We start from the raw sequence: 21088 nt of genomic DNA on the forward strand, positions 1-21088 counted from the left end.
TCACTGAAGGAAACCTCTAGAGAGAAAACTACAAAGCTCAGGCTGTAGACAACCACCTGATGGGATGTAAACTAGAAACAGGGAAAAAAATATTGACAATTCAAAGCTCCAAATTTACATAATAAACATCAATAATCAACCCATGAGTAGTGTCAGTTCGCAGTGTTTGCACTCTGTCGCTTAAACATTTTCCTATGTGCATACAGGGTTTGGCTTTGATTAGTGACTGTGTTAACTGGTGACTTTCAGCCAATGTGCTGACTTTGTTTTCAACAAATTATTATTCCATGCCCCTAGAAATATGCAAGGACATCCAGAGCCCAACCGGGGTTGTTGCAATCCTCCTTCCTGATAAACAGTGACCTCAGGTGGGCTTAGTAGCCACATCTATGCCTTAGGTTTGGGGTTCAAATACCACAAGCACGAGTGTCCAGTGTGGACCCTTGGGCAAGGTCCTTATCACCAGGAACACCAGTCCCAGTTGTAAGTCGCTTTGGATAAAAGCGTCTGCTAAATGAAATTGTAAATATGTATGGGCACTTTCTATAAACTTTACAGTCTATAGACCACTTATCAATATTCATAACATGTGTAATGAAAGTCAAATGACTGTAAGACCTTTTAATAAATTCCTTGTAATGTTTAATGAATCTTTCAAGATATTTTAAGTGATTTTTTTGGGGGGGGATCCCTGGCTGATATTTTATTTCTCACATTGCCCTGGTAAAGTGATGTTTGATGTTTGGTTTGGCACTTAATAGGTGCTCATGACAAAGGATTACATTTTTGATCTTTCCAAGAGATATCAGGATTTTGTCCACATTAATGAAGCATATGGGAAATCTATCAGTGCCAGAGTGGTGGTGAAAGTGGAAGTCACTACTGAGCTCTGTTTTAACTTAGAGTTCGTCCTCACCAACAGATGAGATGTCAGTGAAGTGGTCTTCTCCTTCCTCTGCATTGATGAGGTCGTTTTTACTCTTCTTGGTCCTTTTCAACACTAGAAATACAGAAAGAACAAAAATAAGAATGACTTACATAGCACCCTGCTCTAAAACACTGCCTCATTTTTAAGTTTTATATGAAGCTTAATGTGACTATCTGACCTGTTTACCTCCTTTACCTAAATACAGTCCAGATGATCATTTTTGAAACGCTTAAGGAAACCCTTAAAATGTTAACAACAATCTCATGTTTGCAAGAATGGCCTGAAACCTAAGAAATGAACATGACACCCAATTATCTTGACCTTTGACCTCCAAAATCCAATTGGCTCATCCTTAGACTGGGGAAAATATTTGCGCAAAGTTTGATAAAAATCCATCAAAAAAGTCTTGGGATATCCCGTTCACAAAAATGGCCTAAATGGACAAGTGTACAGACGAACAAGGTGAAATCATATTGCCTCTGGCTTCGGCCATCACTGGTGTGGAGCATAAAAACAGTCAAATGTTAAAAATGATTTATGACTTAATAGAAAATGTAATTATTGAATACTTTCAAGCTTACATAGATTGTTAGAGTAACAAACAGAGGCCTTGAACACATGGATCCATCAGTGTCAGTGCTGTGAAAATAGCACCTTTTCCCTTTTTAAGGAACTTGAGCTTGTTTCAACTTCCTATCCAGCAGACTTTGAGCTGCTTACACCGCCTGCTTAGGGCTGTTAAAAAAAAAATCATGAAGTCTCAAAGAGAGAGAGAAGAGCTTTAAAAATGCGTGAAGGACCCTCGTACTCCCATGATGCCTCTGAACTCCGGTGAGCCTCGCTCTCTGTTCTTCACTTTAATCTCATTACCCTCCAACCCTGCACCCATAATCACTGTGACTGTTCCCCTTGGTGAGGCTGCAGAGGAGAGGCGGTGAAGCCTTGATAAGAGGACGATGTGTGGAACAGCACATACACATTAAGAGCGGGAAGCTTGTAGAAATCATCTGCAGCAGCTATAAACAAAGGATTAATGCAACCATTTATGATGCAAGAAACAAATGCACCTTAACAGAGCAACTATCCGTCACAATATTGATTTAAAGGGAAATCATTTGGCCCCACTGAGTCTGGGATTACAGGTCAACGCTTTCATTGATACAGGCTAGCTCTGCTTTTTAGTTTCATTCTTCTGATTTTAAGAGAAGCTGCTGCACAGAAGAATGATAAAACTTTATAGACAGTATTTAAAAATGATTCAAGTGTCCATCAATCCATTCTCATACCTACTCTCATTTGGTATAGCAATTTCGAGATGACAAACTGGAATAAAACATTCAATACACAAAACAACTCATTTGAAAAAAAGAAACACACAGGATGGTAAATAAACAAAACCAGATGCGAACAGAGTTCTTAGTGTCAGGGAGAAGGATGTGTTTCATACACAAACACATCCTACTTGTTATTTTATGTTGTATGTGGGTTTATTTTACATCAAGGGTCAAGACCATCATATCATCTCAGCCGTGAAATGAGTCAGTCCAGTTTTTAATATGAAACTGAGATAAAAATAAATTATGTTATAAAATAGTACTGATAAGACAGTAAAACAGATGGTTTTCCTAGTCTAGCGAGAAAAAGCTTTGTATTAAAAAAAGGATTAGGGCTGTTAAGATTAATTAAGCTAATCATGATCAATTAAGGTCCACACTTAGTGCGCTCAATTTTTAATCACGGTTAATCGCATAATTTATTGACCCTACAACTCACTTTAGTTAACTCAGATCAGCGTCTCCCAGCATCCCCAGTGATGTAAAATGATGTGAAATAAGTTAAGTCATCTGAACCTGGACAAAGAGGAACTCAATTCCTACCCATATCAGAGACTGCACAAACCTCAATGATTTTAGAAGTGAACTGAAATCATGGCTCAAGGAAAAACAATCATGTGATCACTGATTTACACCTCTGAATGCATCAATCTCAAAGACAATGAAATGAAATTTTAAATGTGTTGTTTTAAGTGATGGGCTGTTGTTGAGTTTGTATTTTTTAAATGCTAGAATGTTTGTTTTAATTATTTGTATTGTATATTTTTTACATCTACCTGCCCAGGGACCATAGATGTAAATTAGCTTGGTAGCTAACTCCGGCTTAACAGTTTTGTTTTGCATGGCCCCTGTCAAATAAACTAATAAACTAAACCTTGTGTTATCTAACATTTGCACTCTACCGTCTCCTCCCATCCTTTTCAATCCCAGATATATTCCTTTTTTACATGGTAAGGTTCATTTCCCAATCTTCTATTTATCTATAAAAGTAGGTCTGTATCCAAACAGGAATTCAGTTACCTTTAAGACAAATCCAAAATAATACAAAAATAGTTTAAATCAAAACAGTCAAATCTTATAACACAATAAAACAGGCGATTAATCAGGAACAAATATAAATCCTATAGATTCATCATTTTGGTTTTTGTGTTGCTAAGTTTGGGAGGTTGTATGGATTTTCCCAAACTTCTTCAGACTGTGTAAAAAAACAAAACAAAACAAAACAAAACAAAACAAAACAAAACAAAACAAAACAAAAAAAAACAAAACAAAACAAAAACAAGAGTTACACACATTATTGAATGTGTATTTTCTTAAAATGAAATAGAGCAACCTTTAGAGTCATACTCCTTGTATTATTTCCTGTTTTAGAGAGATTGTGGAGCTAGTACTGCTAACCAGAGTTATTCTTAGTGTTCATATTGTTCCCTGCTATTCAGTGAAGATTGTAAATGCACATTTCTTTTGTTGCATTGGAAACATTCAGACTTAGTATTAAACATCAGGTTTCCAGATTTCCAATTTAGAGTCTCAAAAAATGCATTTTAAAATCCACCTATATATTTTTGTACTAAAACACTGACAAATTCATTTTTGGTCTGTTTCACAACAAATTTAAACTCGAACTTGTCTAGGCAGCGGGCCATGGCTCCATTATGTCTTTTATTTGGAACTATCACAAGATTAGTTACAATTAAAATGTGTTTATATTTTTTAGGCAAGAATAAAATTGACATTTTATTTGAGGTACTTCATATTATTTCCTACTTTTCTGATTCGATTGTGGAGTCGGTAGTGCTCACCAGAGTTGTGTTGTTTCCTTTTGTACCACGCTCCGTCCAGAGAATTCTCCCCTGCGTTCTTGTCTTCTTCAGCCAGCATCACCTCCTCTGCAACACAAACACCTCAAAGTTGTCAGAGCTCCTTGAGTCAAAGCTAGCTACATTTTTCATGTGAGCATTAGTGCTAGTGTCTGACCTGCTTTACAGATCCACTCCAGGTAGCCCGTTAACTCTCTCTCTATCTGCTGCTGTCTGCGGAGCTTCAAGAACTCCTGCCTCTTCTCCACCCGCTCTCTCTCCTTGGCAAACTCCCTGAAGAAACCACAAGCAGGCAGAGAAAAGATTATTGAATGTGACAGGCCTACACATGGACCCTGAAGCACTCCCCCCGTTGACAGGTGTACAGCAGGCCGGCCTCCAGCAGGTAGCAGTGAGTCAGTGTTTCTGTCACAACCAGGATGATCTGAACCGTGAGCTGCAGGATACTTACACATCCTGCTCTGACAACAAGCTAGAGTCTGTCACAACATGAAACATTTGGCAAGGAAATAAACAATTGTTTATTGTTTATTGTTTACAGCTTGCAGTGACAGCTGTTAGGGAACAATTTGCATTCACATGTGGGAATTTATAGAAGTTGAAGAACTTAGACAAACTTGTTATTACAAACATTGAACAAAGATTTTTTAGGATGTTTTACATTTTTTCTTTCATTCAGAATTTCACCAAATTACATATTGTGGGATAATCTCAACATTTAAATACATCTTCATTTGTAAACGTGTTTCTACTTTTCCACACACACATTTGTCAGAGCTGGTGTTACGTACTCCCATCCATGAGGTTTGCCCTCCCAGGAGAAGTTTATTTTTCATCATTTTATATTGTGGTTTTGTGGGTTCCTGGTTTTGAGGGCTGAACTATGCCCTCTGTGTCTGGCATAATTTCCTGTTCTCCTCTGCTTTACCGCTCCTTCTCTGCATCTCACTTGACCACTAATTTATTATGCACAGCCCATAACAGAATAGAGTCAGTGAAATACAATCATTCATTCATTCAACCTTGATTTAATCTAGAGATGCCATTTAGGGCGTGCTTTCATTTGCAACCACATTCATCCCTGTCCCCAAAAAACCAAGGACCACAGGACTTAATGACTTCAGGCACGTCACCCTGACCTCTGTGGTATTGAAGTCCATTGAGCGCCCTGTGCTGTCACACCTCAAAACCATCACAGATCCTCTCCTGGACCCCCTACAGAGCCAACAGATCTGCAGACGATGCTGTCAACATGGTCCCCCCTTCATCCTTGAGCATCTGGTTTGTGGATTTCAGCTCTGTTTTTAATACCATAATCCAGGTTCTGCTACAGGACAAGCTCTCCCAGCTGAACATGCCTGCTTCCACTTACAGGTAAATCACTGACTTCCCGTCTGACAGGAAGAAGCAGGTAAGGCTGGGGAAACATGTCTCTGATAGCAGGACCATCAGCACCGCCCCCCAGCCAAGGCTGTGTTCTTTCTCCTCTGCTCTTCTCCCTGTATACCAACAGCTGCACCTTCAGTCACCAGTCCATCAAGCTAAGTTCGCAGACAACATGACCCTCATCCACCTACAGGTGGGAGGTTGACCATCTGGTGATCTGGTGTAGTCAGAACAACCTGGAGCCTATTGCTCTGCAGATAGTGGAGGTGGTTGTAGACTTCAGGATCAGCATCAGTGCTGGGGTAAAAAACTTAACGTACAGCCCTTAGGTATTACTGTGTTTACGTTTGTGAACAGTAAAAGTATCGAGTATCTTCCGGAAAAACCTTAGGAAACCTTACTGTGATCTCGTTGATTAAACAAAGCATGAGAACAGAGCATACAGTATTTTTTGTCTCATCCCAGATGGTCTAAATGTCTACATTTTTCTAAGAAACAGAACACTTTATCAGTTTGTGTTTTCTCCTTGAGGAAAAGCTCCAGTGTATGAAAGTTAGGAATTAAAGTTTTCGTTTACATCTAAAAGGATTGCAAAATCTAGATAAAGTAAGTCTTAGCATGTCGTAGTCAACCTTTACTATAAAAATGTGATTCCTGGACAACAATACCATTATTAAACTTGTGACTTTTAAAAACCACTGGTCACAGGGGCTAGTGATCAAGAAAATAGAGGACAGAAGACTGGTGGCTGAAAATAATTAACGCTTTTTAAGTGAGGAATAAGGGGTTTGTTTTGTAATCTAAACTACATACAGTATCATTTATCAACTAAAGGCTTTTCATGTGTGGTGGACTTCCAAAATGCCAGCACCCCTAGGCTGCGCCAATTAGCAGTTATAATATGTTTGTTAAGTTACAAAAGTGTGACATGTGATCGAGGACTTGGGATGTGCCCTTTAAAATCAAATGCCCTGTCAGTTACAATCTTCTGGTGCTGAGACTGACTGACATAAATATTTCAGTGTCATACCTTTGTCTCAAAGTATGTCTTACTTTCTACCTTCTTAAAACTCACCAGGCTTATATTTCTGTTCTACAAAAGGATCAACTGCAGTGTTACACACTCTCCCGGAGATCAATAAAGTATTTCTGGCTCTGATTTATGTACATCTTAATCCACCTTAGTTTGGTGAAAAAGACAATCCAGACACTGTAATGAACTAAAGTCTGTGTATCCTGTGAGATAAAGAAACTCAGAGGATAGTCTGGCTGTATCCTGAGGAGCAAAAACAGAAAAGAGGAGAAAAGTGGATGGACCTCATGGAAGTTTACTGGAACCTTAAAGAGAAAAAAAGCTGAGAAACTCTTCTGAAACTAATTTTAGAGTAAATTTACCATCACAGAAGCAATAAATTTAACTTGTAGATACTTGTAAGGAATATTTACACAAACTGACCACTTCATGTGGTCAACCTGATAAGCTGCTCATTAACGAAATTAGTTAATCAGCCAATACTGTTGTAGAAACAAGTGCATTTCTGCATGCAGATATGGTCTGGATGATTCTCTGATGTTCAAAGTGAGCATCCAATCAGGGAAGAAATGTGAGCTGAATAAACAGAATTCCAATTCTGCCACCATGGGGCTCTCATTTAAAATAATATGAAAATAATTTTCCAGCTCGCTTCTTGTTTTGACTTGAAGACACTGTTGATTAGAAACTGCACTCTATACGGTGTATTCACTAAACAGTAAACCAACATTTTGGTGTCATGGATGAATTTTCATAATAAGGGAGATTATATGTTAAAAGTGGCCTTCCTGGTTAATGCTGCAATATGGTATCACTTACAGTGCAAATCAGTTTTCTATTTAGCTTAGCTTGGCCTTTGTTTGCAAGCTGACATCCATCTAGAACCAGTTTTTGTGATGGAAAGTCCATCCCTTTTAAAGCTCTGGATCATTTGGTTCACCAAATTGTTAGGGGTGGGAATCACCCCACAATATTATCACGATACTTGGGTCACGATTTGATATCACTGCGATTTCAAACATTTTGCAATACACAGAGTATTGCGATACCATGTACTGCCATATATCGCGATCTATACTATTTTTTTCAACTGTTTAGCTGATATAGCATTTGTCTTGCCCCTATGTTTGTCGTATTTCCACAGTATTATATTTTCATGTAGCACTTCTTGCAAACCTCATGTGTCATGACCATATCAGTCCTGCCCTGCTTGCAGTCCTAATGTCCTTACCCTGGTAGTGCCATATTTGTTACTAACTTTCTCCTGCTCTATGACCATCACCTCTGCCGACCTCACTGGACAAATAGTTGTCCAAAAATTGATTTTATTTTACCATTATCATAGACTTCAGTTCATATTAGCAATTAATTTGAAAAAATCGATACTTGGTTGACGAGACGAGATGATACGATATATCACCAGACAAAATATCATGATACTATGCTGTCTCAATTTTTTCTCCCACCCCTACAACTTGTTTGTGAATGACACATCATCACTTAATCACTTACCCTTCAAGGTTTATTTGCTAAAAAGTATATCAGTGTTTCCATTAAGAGCATGTTTATGACAAAATGAAGAAGAAAGCTGATAAAGATGCTCAGCTAGCTTTTAAGCTCAGTACTAAACTCTTGTCTTCCTTCATTTAGATGGGAATGAAAAAGGAGGTCTGCAGAGCTGAGTCATTAGTGATACCAATCACCTCCAGGCCTGATGAATAACCTGTGTGACAAATTACTTTTTTATAAAGTGTTGGATCACTTAAGTAGACATTTTCTGATAATACCTGTAGCATGAATGTCCATTTAGAGCTTGAATGTAGTAACACTTCTTCATCCTCACTGATTCCTAACCAGTGTTTCTCAACTGCCCCCATCTGGCATTAGTACAGCATCGTGATCACCTGACTGCAAACAACCCCTTAAGTATGGTATGTGCAGCCCTTATTTACAACCAACATACAGTGCTGTAAACATTTCCATGGTAACAGTGAGCTATATTTACCAGTTCTTTTCCCCTTTATCACAAACAAACAAACATGTTTTTTTTTTCTGAAAACAAGGTTGGAGCCATACAAAGTTGTCTTCATACTCAGGTAGCTATTGGTAAGTCTGCCTTGGACAATTATGACCGTACCTATACACCTGGCCACATCTTCAAGACTGTAATAAAAGCAGCGGATGGATACAACAAAATTAGCAGTGCCACATTTAAGTATAAAAAGACACACACAAGACATTCAGTGGTTAATAAAAAAGATATAATTGTATGAATGTAGCATCAAAGATACAAATTTTAAAGTGCAGTAAAGTACAATAAAGTACTTAGAGGATAGCAAAATGGCACACTATCCATTTATTGAGTGTTCTGATAGCTTTTAACGATGGAAAGATATCTCTCCTCTTATTCCGACCTGCTTTGGCATGAGTTTTATCCACCATCAGACTTCACCAATGGAAAACTAAAACAGTGGTGTTTTTGCCAAGCTCAGGTTACCACCTCAGGTTAATACCTCTTGTCGCTCTGGTTGGCCCTACATAAATGTGACGTCCAAAGACCTTCTGAGAATTTTTGGAAAAAGTCCTGCCCTTCTCAAACACTTTGTATGGGAGGTTTCCCATGTGAATGTTGATAAGGAAAAATCCAATATTCCTTACATTTCTGATGATTCATAAATGTTCTGTTAAGCTTATCCAAGGTCCCAGGTCACACTGTACAGTCAGGAATGGAGACTCTGGCGTCTCTCCTCTTCTCCTTGGTTGATAGTCTAAACTCAAATTCTTGAGTAGATAAAATGCTGTTCGTTCCTATAGTGTTTCCTCATAGTTTCGTGTGTTGGTGACCTTTAGATGGAGACAGTCTGGCTCCAGTATGGCAGAGGCTGTGGATCATAACTTGAGTTATGATCTGGATCAAGGTTTACCAGGAGGCATAAAAGCGTGAACTACTTTGGGCTTGGTTAGAAATCTGGCTTCAACCTCTCACTGTGTTGATGTCACTGTTTCTCCTCGGCTGAGACTAAGTAAACAGCTCAACTTAAGTCATCTTGTCTCTCGTGTCTTTCTCTCACCTCAGTTCTTGGAGTGGTTATTAAATATTTCTTCATCAAATGTGAAATATATCCTCTGCTATCTAACAGTTTATCTGGTGTGTCAGGTAACTATGGTTTCTACTATGGCTAATTTACAGTCCAATTCCTCACAGGGTGATAGTGTCAGCAGGTGTGACGTTAGCCTACTAAACTCTCTACAGCAAGGCTAATTTTACAAGCTAGCACTGCCAGCCTTTAGTGAGTTCAACCCTCAACAGCCTAAATACCACTTTATTTCCATTAACTACTTTAAAAAACATCATACACTGTTCCTACTACACGCTAACCGCTAAGCCACCGCTGAGCTTCTGATGTTTACATCCGTGAAGTGCCAGACAGGAAGGCAGCGACCATTAACTGTAGCTACAGCGGCTTCTAATGGTGGGAGGTTCATTACAGTTTAAAAGAGCATTATAGACCAGGATTTCAAGCCTGTGTTCGCATGATGACGTATAGTCTTCCTGACAAACGCTGTAGTCCTTGTTAGCTGTCTTTTAGCAACCGCCTTTATTAAGACGTGAAAAGATACACAATTCAAAGGTGGGTCACGTTTCAGATGTACTTTTTTTGGTAGAATAAAATGTTAAACTCTCTTGAGCTTGCGTTCACCACAGACCTTATTTCAGGCTTTTAACCAAAAACTCATTCAAAAGTCCCGCAGACTTTCAGACAAAGGAACCGGAAGTGCTAAAATTCTAACTCACTCCCGCGTTTTAGGACTCATTCCTGCACAACTCTATCTGTTTAATCGACTTGTTAATCCCATGCCGGCTTAACAAATTTAACTGTTTTAGCGATTAACCTCACGCATTCCTAATCTCAATACTTTCTTAGGGATATCTCCTTTGACTAGTGAACCCCTCTGCTCCTCCTCATTTTTCTTTTAAACAATAAAACATGTCCAACACATGCTAAGGAGGAATTAAGGAAGTGGGCGTAAGATTTGAGGACTTTCTCCAGCCTCTGTTTGAACTATCTCAGCTGGTGCAGCACCTTAAACCTTAGTAAGGTAGTAAATTCATCCTAAACTGGAGGTTATGCTGCAAACTAGACAATGTTGGAACTTAGTGGGACAACCTGGTGGAGGAGTGTATTGCTTTAGAAACCTGCGGCTGCACAGAGGACTTGCTCTCCTATTAATCTCTCCTTTTTAAGTCACATCCTGTCTGCGTGGTGACTCAGCAACTGAGGTCGTAGCTGACAGAATATCCTGGAGGAAGAACAAGCATGTCAGTATGTGCTTATGAACAAGATGTGAACAACAAGTGAACATTTATCTCTCATGAAACTAAAGATCTTGAATATTTACACATGGAAATCGATGAAAAAATGAATCAGAATCATTTATTTTAGCAAGACTATCAACATGTAAATATATAAATGTGTGTTAATATCACTTTGTTTCTGCTATGTTATTAATTTGTTTAGGCTTGTTGAATCATCTTTATTGCCACTGTATAGCTCTGGGTTATGTCATGCAAATAAGGGAGCTGACATGAGCTTGGTGAGGAGATATGAGGCAGAGAGGGAGAAGTGGCATGGGAAAAAGAAGGAAAAAGAAACACAGAGACAAGAAAATAAAGAGAAGACGAAGGTGATGAAGAAGAAGAAGAGGAGTATTGAAATAACCAAGCAGGGATCTCCAGTCCACCCCCACCGCGCTGTGATTGGTGTGTCTCCCACACAGCGGCGGGGGAAGCTCTGCTCTGCATTGCAGTGGCTGTCTGCCTGCCTTCCTGAGGGTGTGAGTGTTTGTATATGTGCCTTCTCCTCTTTCTTTATCTAATTTGCTGCCTTTATATCCGCTCTTTAATGTGTGAGTAGTGTGTTGGCTGAGTGTGCAGCGTGTTTGTATACATGGAAAGACTGTGGCAGAGAGGATTTCCGACTGTTGTAGTATCTTTCACACGGTCTCTAACACACATACTGTTACATATGCCAGCATGAGCACAAACATAAACACAGCATCGAGTCAGACTCACAGAAAATGAGCTAATTACAAGGTTTCAAACATGTACAGCAGGCACAATTTCCCCTCTCTAAAGGCAGAAACACACTAACAGGTTTTAATATCTGAACCCACTTAAGACACAACAGACCACACACGACACCCAATAATGACAGAATTACAGTTTGTTTTTATACTGTACACTACACTAACAGATTCATTCACCAACAACCAGAGTCTGAAACAAGCTGCAGTGCTTGCCCCCTTCCTGATTTTTTTTTTTTTTTTTGCATATCTGTCACAGTTAAATGTTTCAGATTATAAACAAAATTTAGTTATTAGACAAAGACAACCTGCATATATACAAAATGCAGTTTTAGATGATGGCTTTGTTTATTAAGAGAAAAAATCATCCAAACCTACCTGATCCAAATGTACTCTATACTAACGTCCATCTATATGCAGATGACTGTCATTTATTGCATCAGGCTCTATGTCAGTTACAAGAAGCCTTTGATACTATACAGGACACTGTGGGTTATAATTGGTTCTGAACCCTGACAAAATCAAACTCTTGATATTTTTAAACTCAGTGAAAAAGCCACTGAACCTTCCGTCCATTACCACATCTCAGGCGTGATTGAGTCTGTCTTCTTACAAATATCTTGGGTTTTTGAAGAATGATTGTTTGACTTTTAAGTTTCATATTGAACAACTTGTTGTGTCTGGGCTTTGACTTCAAAAATACATTTTGTTTTTCTTTTGCTGTTAATAAAACACTTTCTGATGCCACTATTATGCCTCTGATTGTTTACAGTGATTTTTTGTTCAGGCATGCATCTTCCCACCTTCATTCTTTAAATACTGTATACTTTGAGGCACTGAGGTTTATTACCAATCCTTCACTCATCATTGTATTCTGTATGATTTAGTAGATTGGCCGTCTTTGACCACTCGTTGGCTAAATCATTGACATATCCTTATTTATAAGGCTACACTTAATCTGAGTCCATCAGATTGTGTGATTTTATTCATGTGAAAAGTTATGAAAGGCACAGTCTTCGCTCTGTGGCTAAGGTTGTTTTCACACCTGATAGTCCGGGGGACTCGGTTCAGTTCGGAACTCAAATTGCTACATTGTTGCACTTTCCTATGGGTTGGTTTTCAATCACATTACCCTTAGTCAAACGAGCCAAACCAAACCATAAGTTTGTGGCGCTGTCATCCCAAACAAAGGGCAGCAAAGAAGAAAAGGAGACGTAGAAGAAGACGAAACTAGAACTCTATCTCCTTCCGCCGGTCTTTCCCCCCCACGTGAACAATGAAAAAACACCAAATCTATGCTGTCTTGGGATTTCTGCTTTTGTTTTGGGGCATTATAAGCAGTCAGTGAAGCAGTGAGCTGTTTAGCATGTCATTCTTAAAATGAGACAAATGAATCACCACTGAGGAAAAAAGGCAAGCAAACATGTGAGCGAGAGGCTACAACCTGTTGCTACAGCTACACAGATACCAAGCAAGGTACCGACATGTATTTGAGTGTATTAAATCACATATATAAATCCATAAATCGCTTTGCTTTCACACTACAAACAAACTGCACCAGGGTTCGTTTCAAAGTGAACCGAGACCCCCTGTTTTCAAGCAGAACAGAGTCCACTTGTTTGGTCCACACCAGAGTTCATGTGAGCTTTCACATTACTGTTTAAAGCGGACCAAACAGCTCTGGTGTGAATGCACCCTCAGCCACAAAATTTACTTTTGCTCTCTGTGCCTAAAGCCTATCTTGAAATGGGTAAAGGGAGTTTGGATATGCTGCTCCTGCAGCCTGGGAATCTTCTGCAGGAAAATACATGTTCCAGGGGGCTGGTTTCCTTACATTGAATTAAAAGTGGACTAAAGGTGATGGAGGAAGATACATCAGTTTGATGATGCTTTTGACTGATGACTTTCAGATCTGTATGTCAGGATTTGGTTGATCAATGTTTTGAGTGATTTTATGTTTAATGTTTCATGTTTGTAACTGTGAATGTGCTGCTGCCCGTCATGGCCAGGCCACTCTGAATGAGGTTCTTAAAGGGGACATATTTTGTCCCTTTAAATGTAAATGAGCTGGCTTTAAATGTTAATGAGCTGTATGACTCCGCCCCTGAACACGCCCCTCTCGGGAATGGATTTGGCCAAATGGAAGTGGCTCTCCTCGCTAGCTAAGAGGAAGATCAGGAGAGGACGGCGGAACTTCTTCCAAGTGGGGAGGTCCAACTGCACTTGGGGGCGGGGCTAACTCCCCACATGACATCATGAGTGGAAAATCTGAGAATGGCCTTTTACAGCACACATTTTCTGAAAGGTGGAGAAATGGAGGGTGGGGGGTGGGGATTTTTCTGGTACCTGAGGGGATTGTGGACAGGTCAGGGGCATGTTTTTTCTTTTTTTTTTTTTTTTTAAGCCTGAAAAAGGAATTTTTGCATGATATGTCCCCTTTAATCTTAATGAGTTCCTGGTTAAATTAATTTAAATAAAAATAAATAAATAAATACTGTGATGAATCTGATGAAACTGGAGATCTACAGCCCTATTAAGCAGTAAAGAAAGCATGTAGACACAACACACTTGGTGATTATTTGGACAAAATGCTGTTCCTGACAAGTCTCAAGTTAGGTCATGCCCTCCCAATCATTTGGCTGTGGGTGGACTGTGGGGCTGATCAAGCAAAAATTAAAATTGCCTTAAATTGATTTCCCTAAAACAACAATGCTCAGTCATTATAAAATAAAAGAAACACAAATAAAGCTTGGGTTGAAAAACACTGGAGGTTATTTTTAAAAACTGCCCCTCCCCTCTTGTCCACTAATTGGCTGTAACAACAGAAAACTCCTATGGAATTTTAAATCTGACATAAATATGAGACACAGTGTCATCTATGGTAAAAAGGATGAGTCAGACAAACTGGAGATGAGTGAGACGAGCTTTCAGAGTAGACGGTCAGGAGTTCAGCTTTGATCACATCTTCTCCCCGCCTGCCCACGCTGATGGGATAAAAGCTGAGAGAATGGCCCTGACCTCCCCTGGGGATCTGCAGCCTCTCAACCCTGCATGTATCTGCTCTCCTGCTTGCTCTGACGCTCAGATCGTGGCCTTTAAACAATGACATGCCCTCCCCATGCCCCCGCCAGACAGCAACAGTGACCTTCCACCTCCATAGTAACTGTAAAGCCTTCCGACAACCTCTGAGCAGAGAGCAGGAAGTGGAGACGACAAGATAACAGCGGAGGAGGAGGCGGCTAAAGGCTACATGCTTTGTTTTGTCATGTTTGTTTCTATCAGTAGAAACATGTACACAGAAGAAACCTAGAAGAAAGAGTGGGAACTTTTAAAACACATAAATATCAGGAAACAGCCACTATGGTCTCACACATCTATCCAACCGCTGCTGTAGAAGCCTTGCGGCATGCCATGTTGGTTTTTCTGGAGCAAGAGGTCAACAGATTTAAGACAGGGTGGAATTTAGAGAAACTAGAGGCCACAAGACACAACATTAACAGAAATAATACCATTTATGGCCATGCTTAATTAATTAGCTGACAAGAAAATAACCTTTTTGTTCCCATCATGAGATAACCCTGACTATTTTGAAGAAAATTTTGTTTCTGTTTTTTTGAGAATTTCCTGCATTTCATTCTATTTCATCCTGATCTTAAGCACTTCCTATACCAGTCTGATCAAACTGCTAGATTATTTCTGTACTGGTTTGTCACCTGGCGGTGTTGCTTTATAACTGAGTAGAATCCACGTGTCTTTGAAATATTGATGAATAAGGTGATCTAAAAGACCCAGGACCAGTCTCAAAATTCTACAGTTGGCCAAAAGAAGGGGTTTTGGATCTAACCTCCATGAAAGTTTATGACTTTGCAGAATCTGATTGTATACAAAAGGTTTTTAAGCAAATTACTGATCTTGTTGATAAGAGGTCCCACAAAATTGAGTTTCAAATATGATACAATTGGCTTTAAAGGGTTAACACCATTACAATTAGGGTTGTTCCGATTCCGATACCAGTAGGGATGGGTACCAAATTTAGTACTCTTATAGGTACTGACTGAATTCCGTTGGTACTCTTGAGTACTGATTCACGTAAAATTGAATGATAGCATGTTTTGGTACCTAAACGCATCCTTGTGACCGGAAGACAATAGAAGAGTAGTCAATTTTCCATGTGGGACACAAACGCAGCATTGCATGCACAATAAATGACGTCTGTAGCAGCTCACTGAATCAACAAAACAAGCATGGCTGATAGGAAACGGTCGAAGGTAGCACTCCACCTTTCAAAATACGATGCAGGTTACGCTGCAATATTGGTGATATGAAGTTCAAAGTTTACCACGGCAAAACTTCTAATCTGAGGAAACAGTGTGATAATTGATGATTCAGATCAGCTCCTGCTGTTACCTGCTCATTCGCCTCAGTCCCTCTCTCGTACCGAATCCTCACTTTAAACATCGCAATCTGCCTGTTTATCAAGAGGATATCAACCATGGAAATATTCCAATTTAGATAAAGGGATGCGTTTGTTTGCTTAGGCCCCTAACAGACACTGGATTAAGATTGACACAGATTGCCAGTGTGAGTGCATCCTAAAAGTTGCTCTGCATCTCTCCAACTTGGCACAGCTGGTGCCATATGAAGCCCTCTGTCAGGATGGATGGGTTCAGAGTGATTTTGAAGGAGTGACAGAGTCACAGGCTCGTCCTCACTGTTTATTTTCATTGCAGAATGATTTGCAATTTGACACTTTCTATTAATTTTTTTGCAGTAAATACAAATAGAACATAACAGACCCAGTGGGCTTTGTTTAGCCATAATTGTTAGCACTAGAAATCAATTCTTCTTCGCTGCCGGAAAGCACGTCATGCACGGGCTACCGTTTTAAGGCAGAAAGTTCACAATGGTATCGGATCAGTACTAGGTATCGGCAGATACTCAACACCTTGGTACTGGAATCATATCGGGAAGGAAAAAATAGTATTGGAACATCCCTAGTTACAATTACAGAGAATTTAAAGCACTAGTTACTCATCATTTTTAAAGTGGAAAACTTCATTTAGAAGTTAATAAACATCCAGTTCTGTGAACAATGTGACCCAACGTAAGCACAGTAGCATTCTGGGAGAAAGAGTATGTGCTGCTGCAATGACACACTAACACACACAAACACACACACTATGGCTGAGCACCCGAGTGTGAGCTTTCTGCCTTGGAAATAGCAGCGTTATTTTACCTCCTAAAGACAAACGACAAAAAAAAAAAAGAAAAGGAAAGAAAACTTTCCCCATCACCAAGAACTTGAACTTCACAAAGCACCACAAAAAATGCTTCAGCCACACTAGATTTCAGAGAGGCAAACACTGGTAACCCAAGAACAGCTCACATTAGCTCAACAGACCAAGGAGGAGCCACTCCATCCAAACAACCAAGACTTGATTTTAAATCACCACCAGCTGACCAGTGTCACCAGGAAGCACTAAACGGACTTATAGAGAGATATGTTGTTGAGACAAAGGTAGAACCATCCAGAAAGACATTTAGAGAGCAGCTGTGATTTAATTTGTACAATGCAGTACAGCTATTTCACTCTTCTTAAACAGTGTACAAATGCTTGACTTTTTACATAAATGTTTCAATCCTCTCAAAAGTTTAGAAACATTTCTACTGTGTTCTATTGTTTCACGGCTTTCAGCATGATGATAATGGCTGCAATGCTGAGAGTTACTTCCTCACACACTGCTTACAACACTCATTAATGTGATACATACAAACAATTTCAAAGTAAATATAGTTTTACAATGTAGTGACTCAGTTACTACCTCAGTTACATTTTGATAGCAGTAACTAGTAACTGTAACTAGTTACTATTTTTCAGTAACTTGCCCATCGCTGGTTTCCAGTCCACTTTCCTTCTCTTCTCCACAGGTGGCGAGTATTTCAGAGGAAGAGAGGACAGAGACATTCTGGTGGGAGTGGGAACATTTTTTTGTTTTTATTTGTATGGAAACTAGAGATGTTCTGATACAATTTTCCATCCATCCATTTTCTATACCGCTTATCCCATTCGGGGTCGCATGGGGTCGCGGGGGGTTGGAGCCTATCCCAGCTGTCATTGGGAGAGGTGGGGTACACCCTGGACTGGTCACCAGTTAATCGCAGGGCTGACATATAGAGACAGACAACCAAGCACGCTCACACTCACACCTACGGTCAATTTAGAGTCACCAATTAACCTAATGAGCATGTTTTCAGTGGTGATACCATTTTTTATGGGTTTAGCCACAGGTTATATCACTGAGATGCTGACCCCTTATGAGCCTTCACGTAGCCTTAGATCCTCAGGCAGAGGGGTTCCTGGTCATTCCAAATTCGAGACTCAAAACTAAAGGGGACGAGGCTTTCACTGTGAGGGCCCCTCGACTTTGGAAGGACCTGCCTGAGGAAATAAGGCTAGCAGATTCAGTAACATCTTTAAAAAACTCCTTCAAACTCACTTTTACAGAATTGCTTTGATGTGACACTTCCTTTGACTTATTTTCATAAACACTCTTTCATTCGTTTTGCTGCTCTTACTCCTTTTATCCCTGACTATTCCTTCCATGGCCATCTTAATATCCTCTTTTTTCAATTTATTACCCGTTCCCTTCCTTTTTATCTGCTATTAATCTTCTTATTTTCATTTCATTGCCAATGATGTGATGTCGTCTTCTTTTATGTGTATTTATGGTTTTACTTTCATATAAATCATGCTGTCTTTCCCTTAGATATTTTCATCTTTTACTAATCTAACTGCCTTCAAGATCATCCACGTCATTTTCATTCCTTTCAATTATGTGAATTTCGTAGACATTTGTGTCTCAGTTTGTTTTGATAATCAAGACTTTATCTTTTTGGTTTATTGCTATGGTTTATCTTGCAAATCCCTGAGTTCTTGCTTTTGCTATGTCTGTTAAAGCACTTATTAAACATCTGTTTTTAAAGGTGCTATATAAACAAAATCATTATTATATTATTTTAGCTTCTCTATACTGATTCCAATGCCAGAGTGTGGGTATGGACAGATATCGAGTACCAGTCTGATACTGGTATAAACCAGCAGACATCAACTACATTTGTAGAAGGCCCAGCGTTTTCCTCAACAGGCCCTTTAAGGCCCAAACTTTAAAACTAAAGAAATGTTTAAAATGGTCTAATTAACATATTAGTAAATATATTTTTATTTTCTTTCAAATGTATACAATTTTTAGGCTCCAACAGGGAGATCAGTCCCTGTATTGCAGCCAGCCACAAGGGGGCGACTGAGATATCTTAGCTAAACATTTCTGTGACTGTCATGTCATTTATGCTGTGTACGATAAATGAAAAACTCAAGTAGGAAAACTGCAATCCCAAAACACCTGAAACCAAAAGTTTCCATAGAAAGCATCAGTTTTTAATCAAGAATGAGCTGATAAAAAAGCACGTTTAATATGCATTATATATGTTAATATTGGCTTACAGATGGATTTCTGAAAAATGGATGAAACATTAAGTCATCCCTGATTAAATTGTTTCAATCTTAGCTATTTTTGGAGTCGTTTTAATAGCTGTAAGGAGTTCAATCCTAAAATACTACAACATTTTTCCCTCTGCACATATTTTGAGTTTGATCATGTTCTAGGGGCTGGTTGAGAAGATATGGGGGCCTGATGTGGCCCCTGGGCTGCCAGCTGAGGATCACTGGTTTTACACCTTCTGGACTAACTGTGCTGTGGAAAACTGGCACATTATTTTAGCCCAACAGGGAAGTCAGAATATAGCTTGACAAATAGAATAGCAATGTACAGCCTCTTAAGTGACACTTGAAAGTTATTTTTCCTGTTAATCATTGTGAGTTTTACTGTAAATATTAATATGAAAGTAACACAGAGGGCCACATCACAGGATCTCTGTCTCTCCTTCTCTTCATTATGTCCTATTCTGGCCATCTTCAATATGATCTGAATGTCTAGGCATGCTCAGTTTGACACGTAATGTGACGGCGTAATGTGATGTCTTGGTTCCTGAAGCTCTCACCAACATGTAAAGCTGTCTAAAATCCACTCTAGTCCACCTTCTTGCTTGATCACTCTCTCCTTTACTCATCTTAGCTTCATCCACCACTACTTCTTCTGTCTTTGCCTCAGCCGATGAGATAGAGACAGGCCAGCAGGCTTCTTTTTAACTAAGGGCTGGTGTGTGAACTGGTGCCAGAAAGTCTTAAACACTTGAGAGAGAACCACAGCCTGATACCAAAGTTAAGTGGGGTACACACATAAAGATAATTGGGCTGTTGTCCTGATTTTCCCCCTTCCCGACCAAGGAGGGCAAACGCCTGATTATCTTATGTCTTATAAGATTATCCCATAAGATTATCCTGCGGTCTGAGGTGTGTTAAGTGTGAATTTGTCCCGATAATCGGTTCCAAAAATCGGCTCCAAAAACGGTCGTAAACATTAAACTTGTTCAATATTTACGACCAAAAATCTTCATGTGTGTGGGGAAAGCCAACAACTGTTTCTTCTTCGTTTTTGTTAGATCACGTGGGATCACGCAGGATTTCTGGCTTGGAGGACAAGATTCTAGATCGGTGGTGCAGAATCATGATGTGTGGTGTGCTGTATTCAGGTTATCGGAACACACCACACACAGTACGATCAAAACTGTTCAATGCCTGATTTTTTTATCTTCATGTGTGGGGTCTCTAACAGATAAAAAATCTCTTCAAATTTAGAATATATCTTATGTGTGTGCCCCGCTTTGAAGCGCTGAAGGCAGGTGACTGGGGCGTATTAGACTAATGTTAAATCTACTATTTAAATATGGAAAAGTTACATTTGTTGCTTTCAATTTTCTACATTGTTATTTTTAAATTTTTCTTACAACCAAAGGAATGATTTTCCTTTTTTCATTTGTTCTTCAGAAGTTAAAGTGAGTTTGGGATTAAAAGGGAAGGTTTGTTTCTGTCATGGAGATGTCTGTGATCATAAACTAAAGCCATGATGATCTTTGTAATTAAAATTAACCTGATTTTGAAATAAAGCTAGAAGCTGAAAAAAATACTTGTACCTAGCTGTTTTTTAAAACCCTATCAAAGCTTTTACTCATTCCAGTCATCAATTTATAAGCTGACAGGAATAATAGTAGGGTAAAACTTTGATGTAAATGAAACAAACACATTAATGGCCCTGCTGAGCTGACTCTGCATTTTGTTCGGTCTAGTCATCAAACTCGTCTCCCAGCGGCTCCACGTTAATTGCTGTCAGAATTAAGTAAACCAGAAAAAAGCTGAAACTCATTATTCCATCTAACAAAATAAAGTTTCTGAACAAATTACTCTGAGAGTCTTTGAGGGACGGTCAGTCTCTCACCTTGATTTCAGATGAGAGGGAAAGAGAAGAAACAGAATTTAGAGCAGCAATGGAAAAACGGCGCCTTATCAGCGAGAGCAGAGCAGCCAGCTGGAACAGAGCGAGCAGAC

The 21088-nt window shown here is 39.3% G+C and overlaps 1 protein-coding gene across 1 annotated transcript in view; it reads right to left on the minus strand.

Annotated features, from left to right (window-relative positions):
- cacna1ba (calcium channel, voltage-dependent, N type, alpha 1B subunit, a) overlaps positions 1-21088 on the minus strand; it is a 213345-nt gene that overhangs the window by 97127 nt on the left and 95130 nt on the right. The window contains 3 exon segments of the mRNA XM_041787071.1: positions 917-1000; positions 4065-4151; positions 4240-4355. Coding sequence (XP_041643005.1) covers positions 917-1000; positions 4065-4151; positions 4240-4355 — 287 coding nt within the window.

The sequence above is a fragment of the Cheilinus undulatus genome, linkage group 5, assembly GCF_018320785.1.
Source record: "Cheilinus undulatus linkage group 5, ASM1832078v1, whole genome shotgun sequence".
Classification (NCBI taxonomy): domain Eukaryota; kingdom Metazoa; phylum Chordata; class Actinopteri; order Labriformes; family Labridae; genus Cheilinus; species Cheilinus undulatus.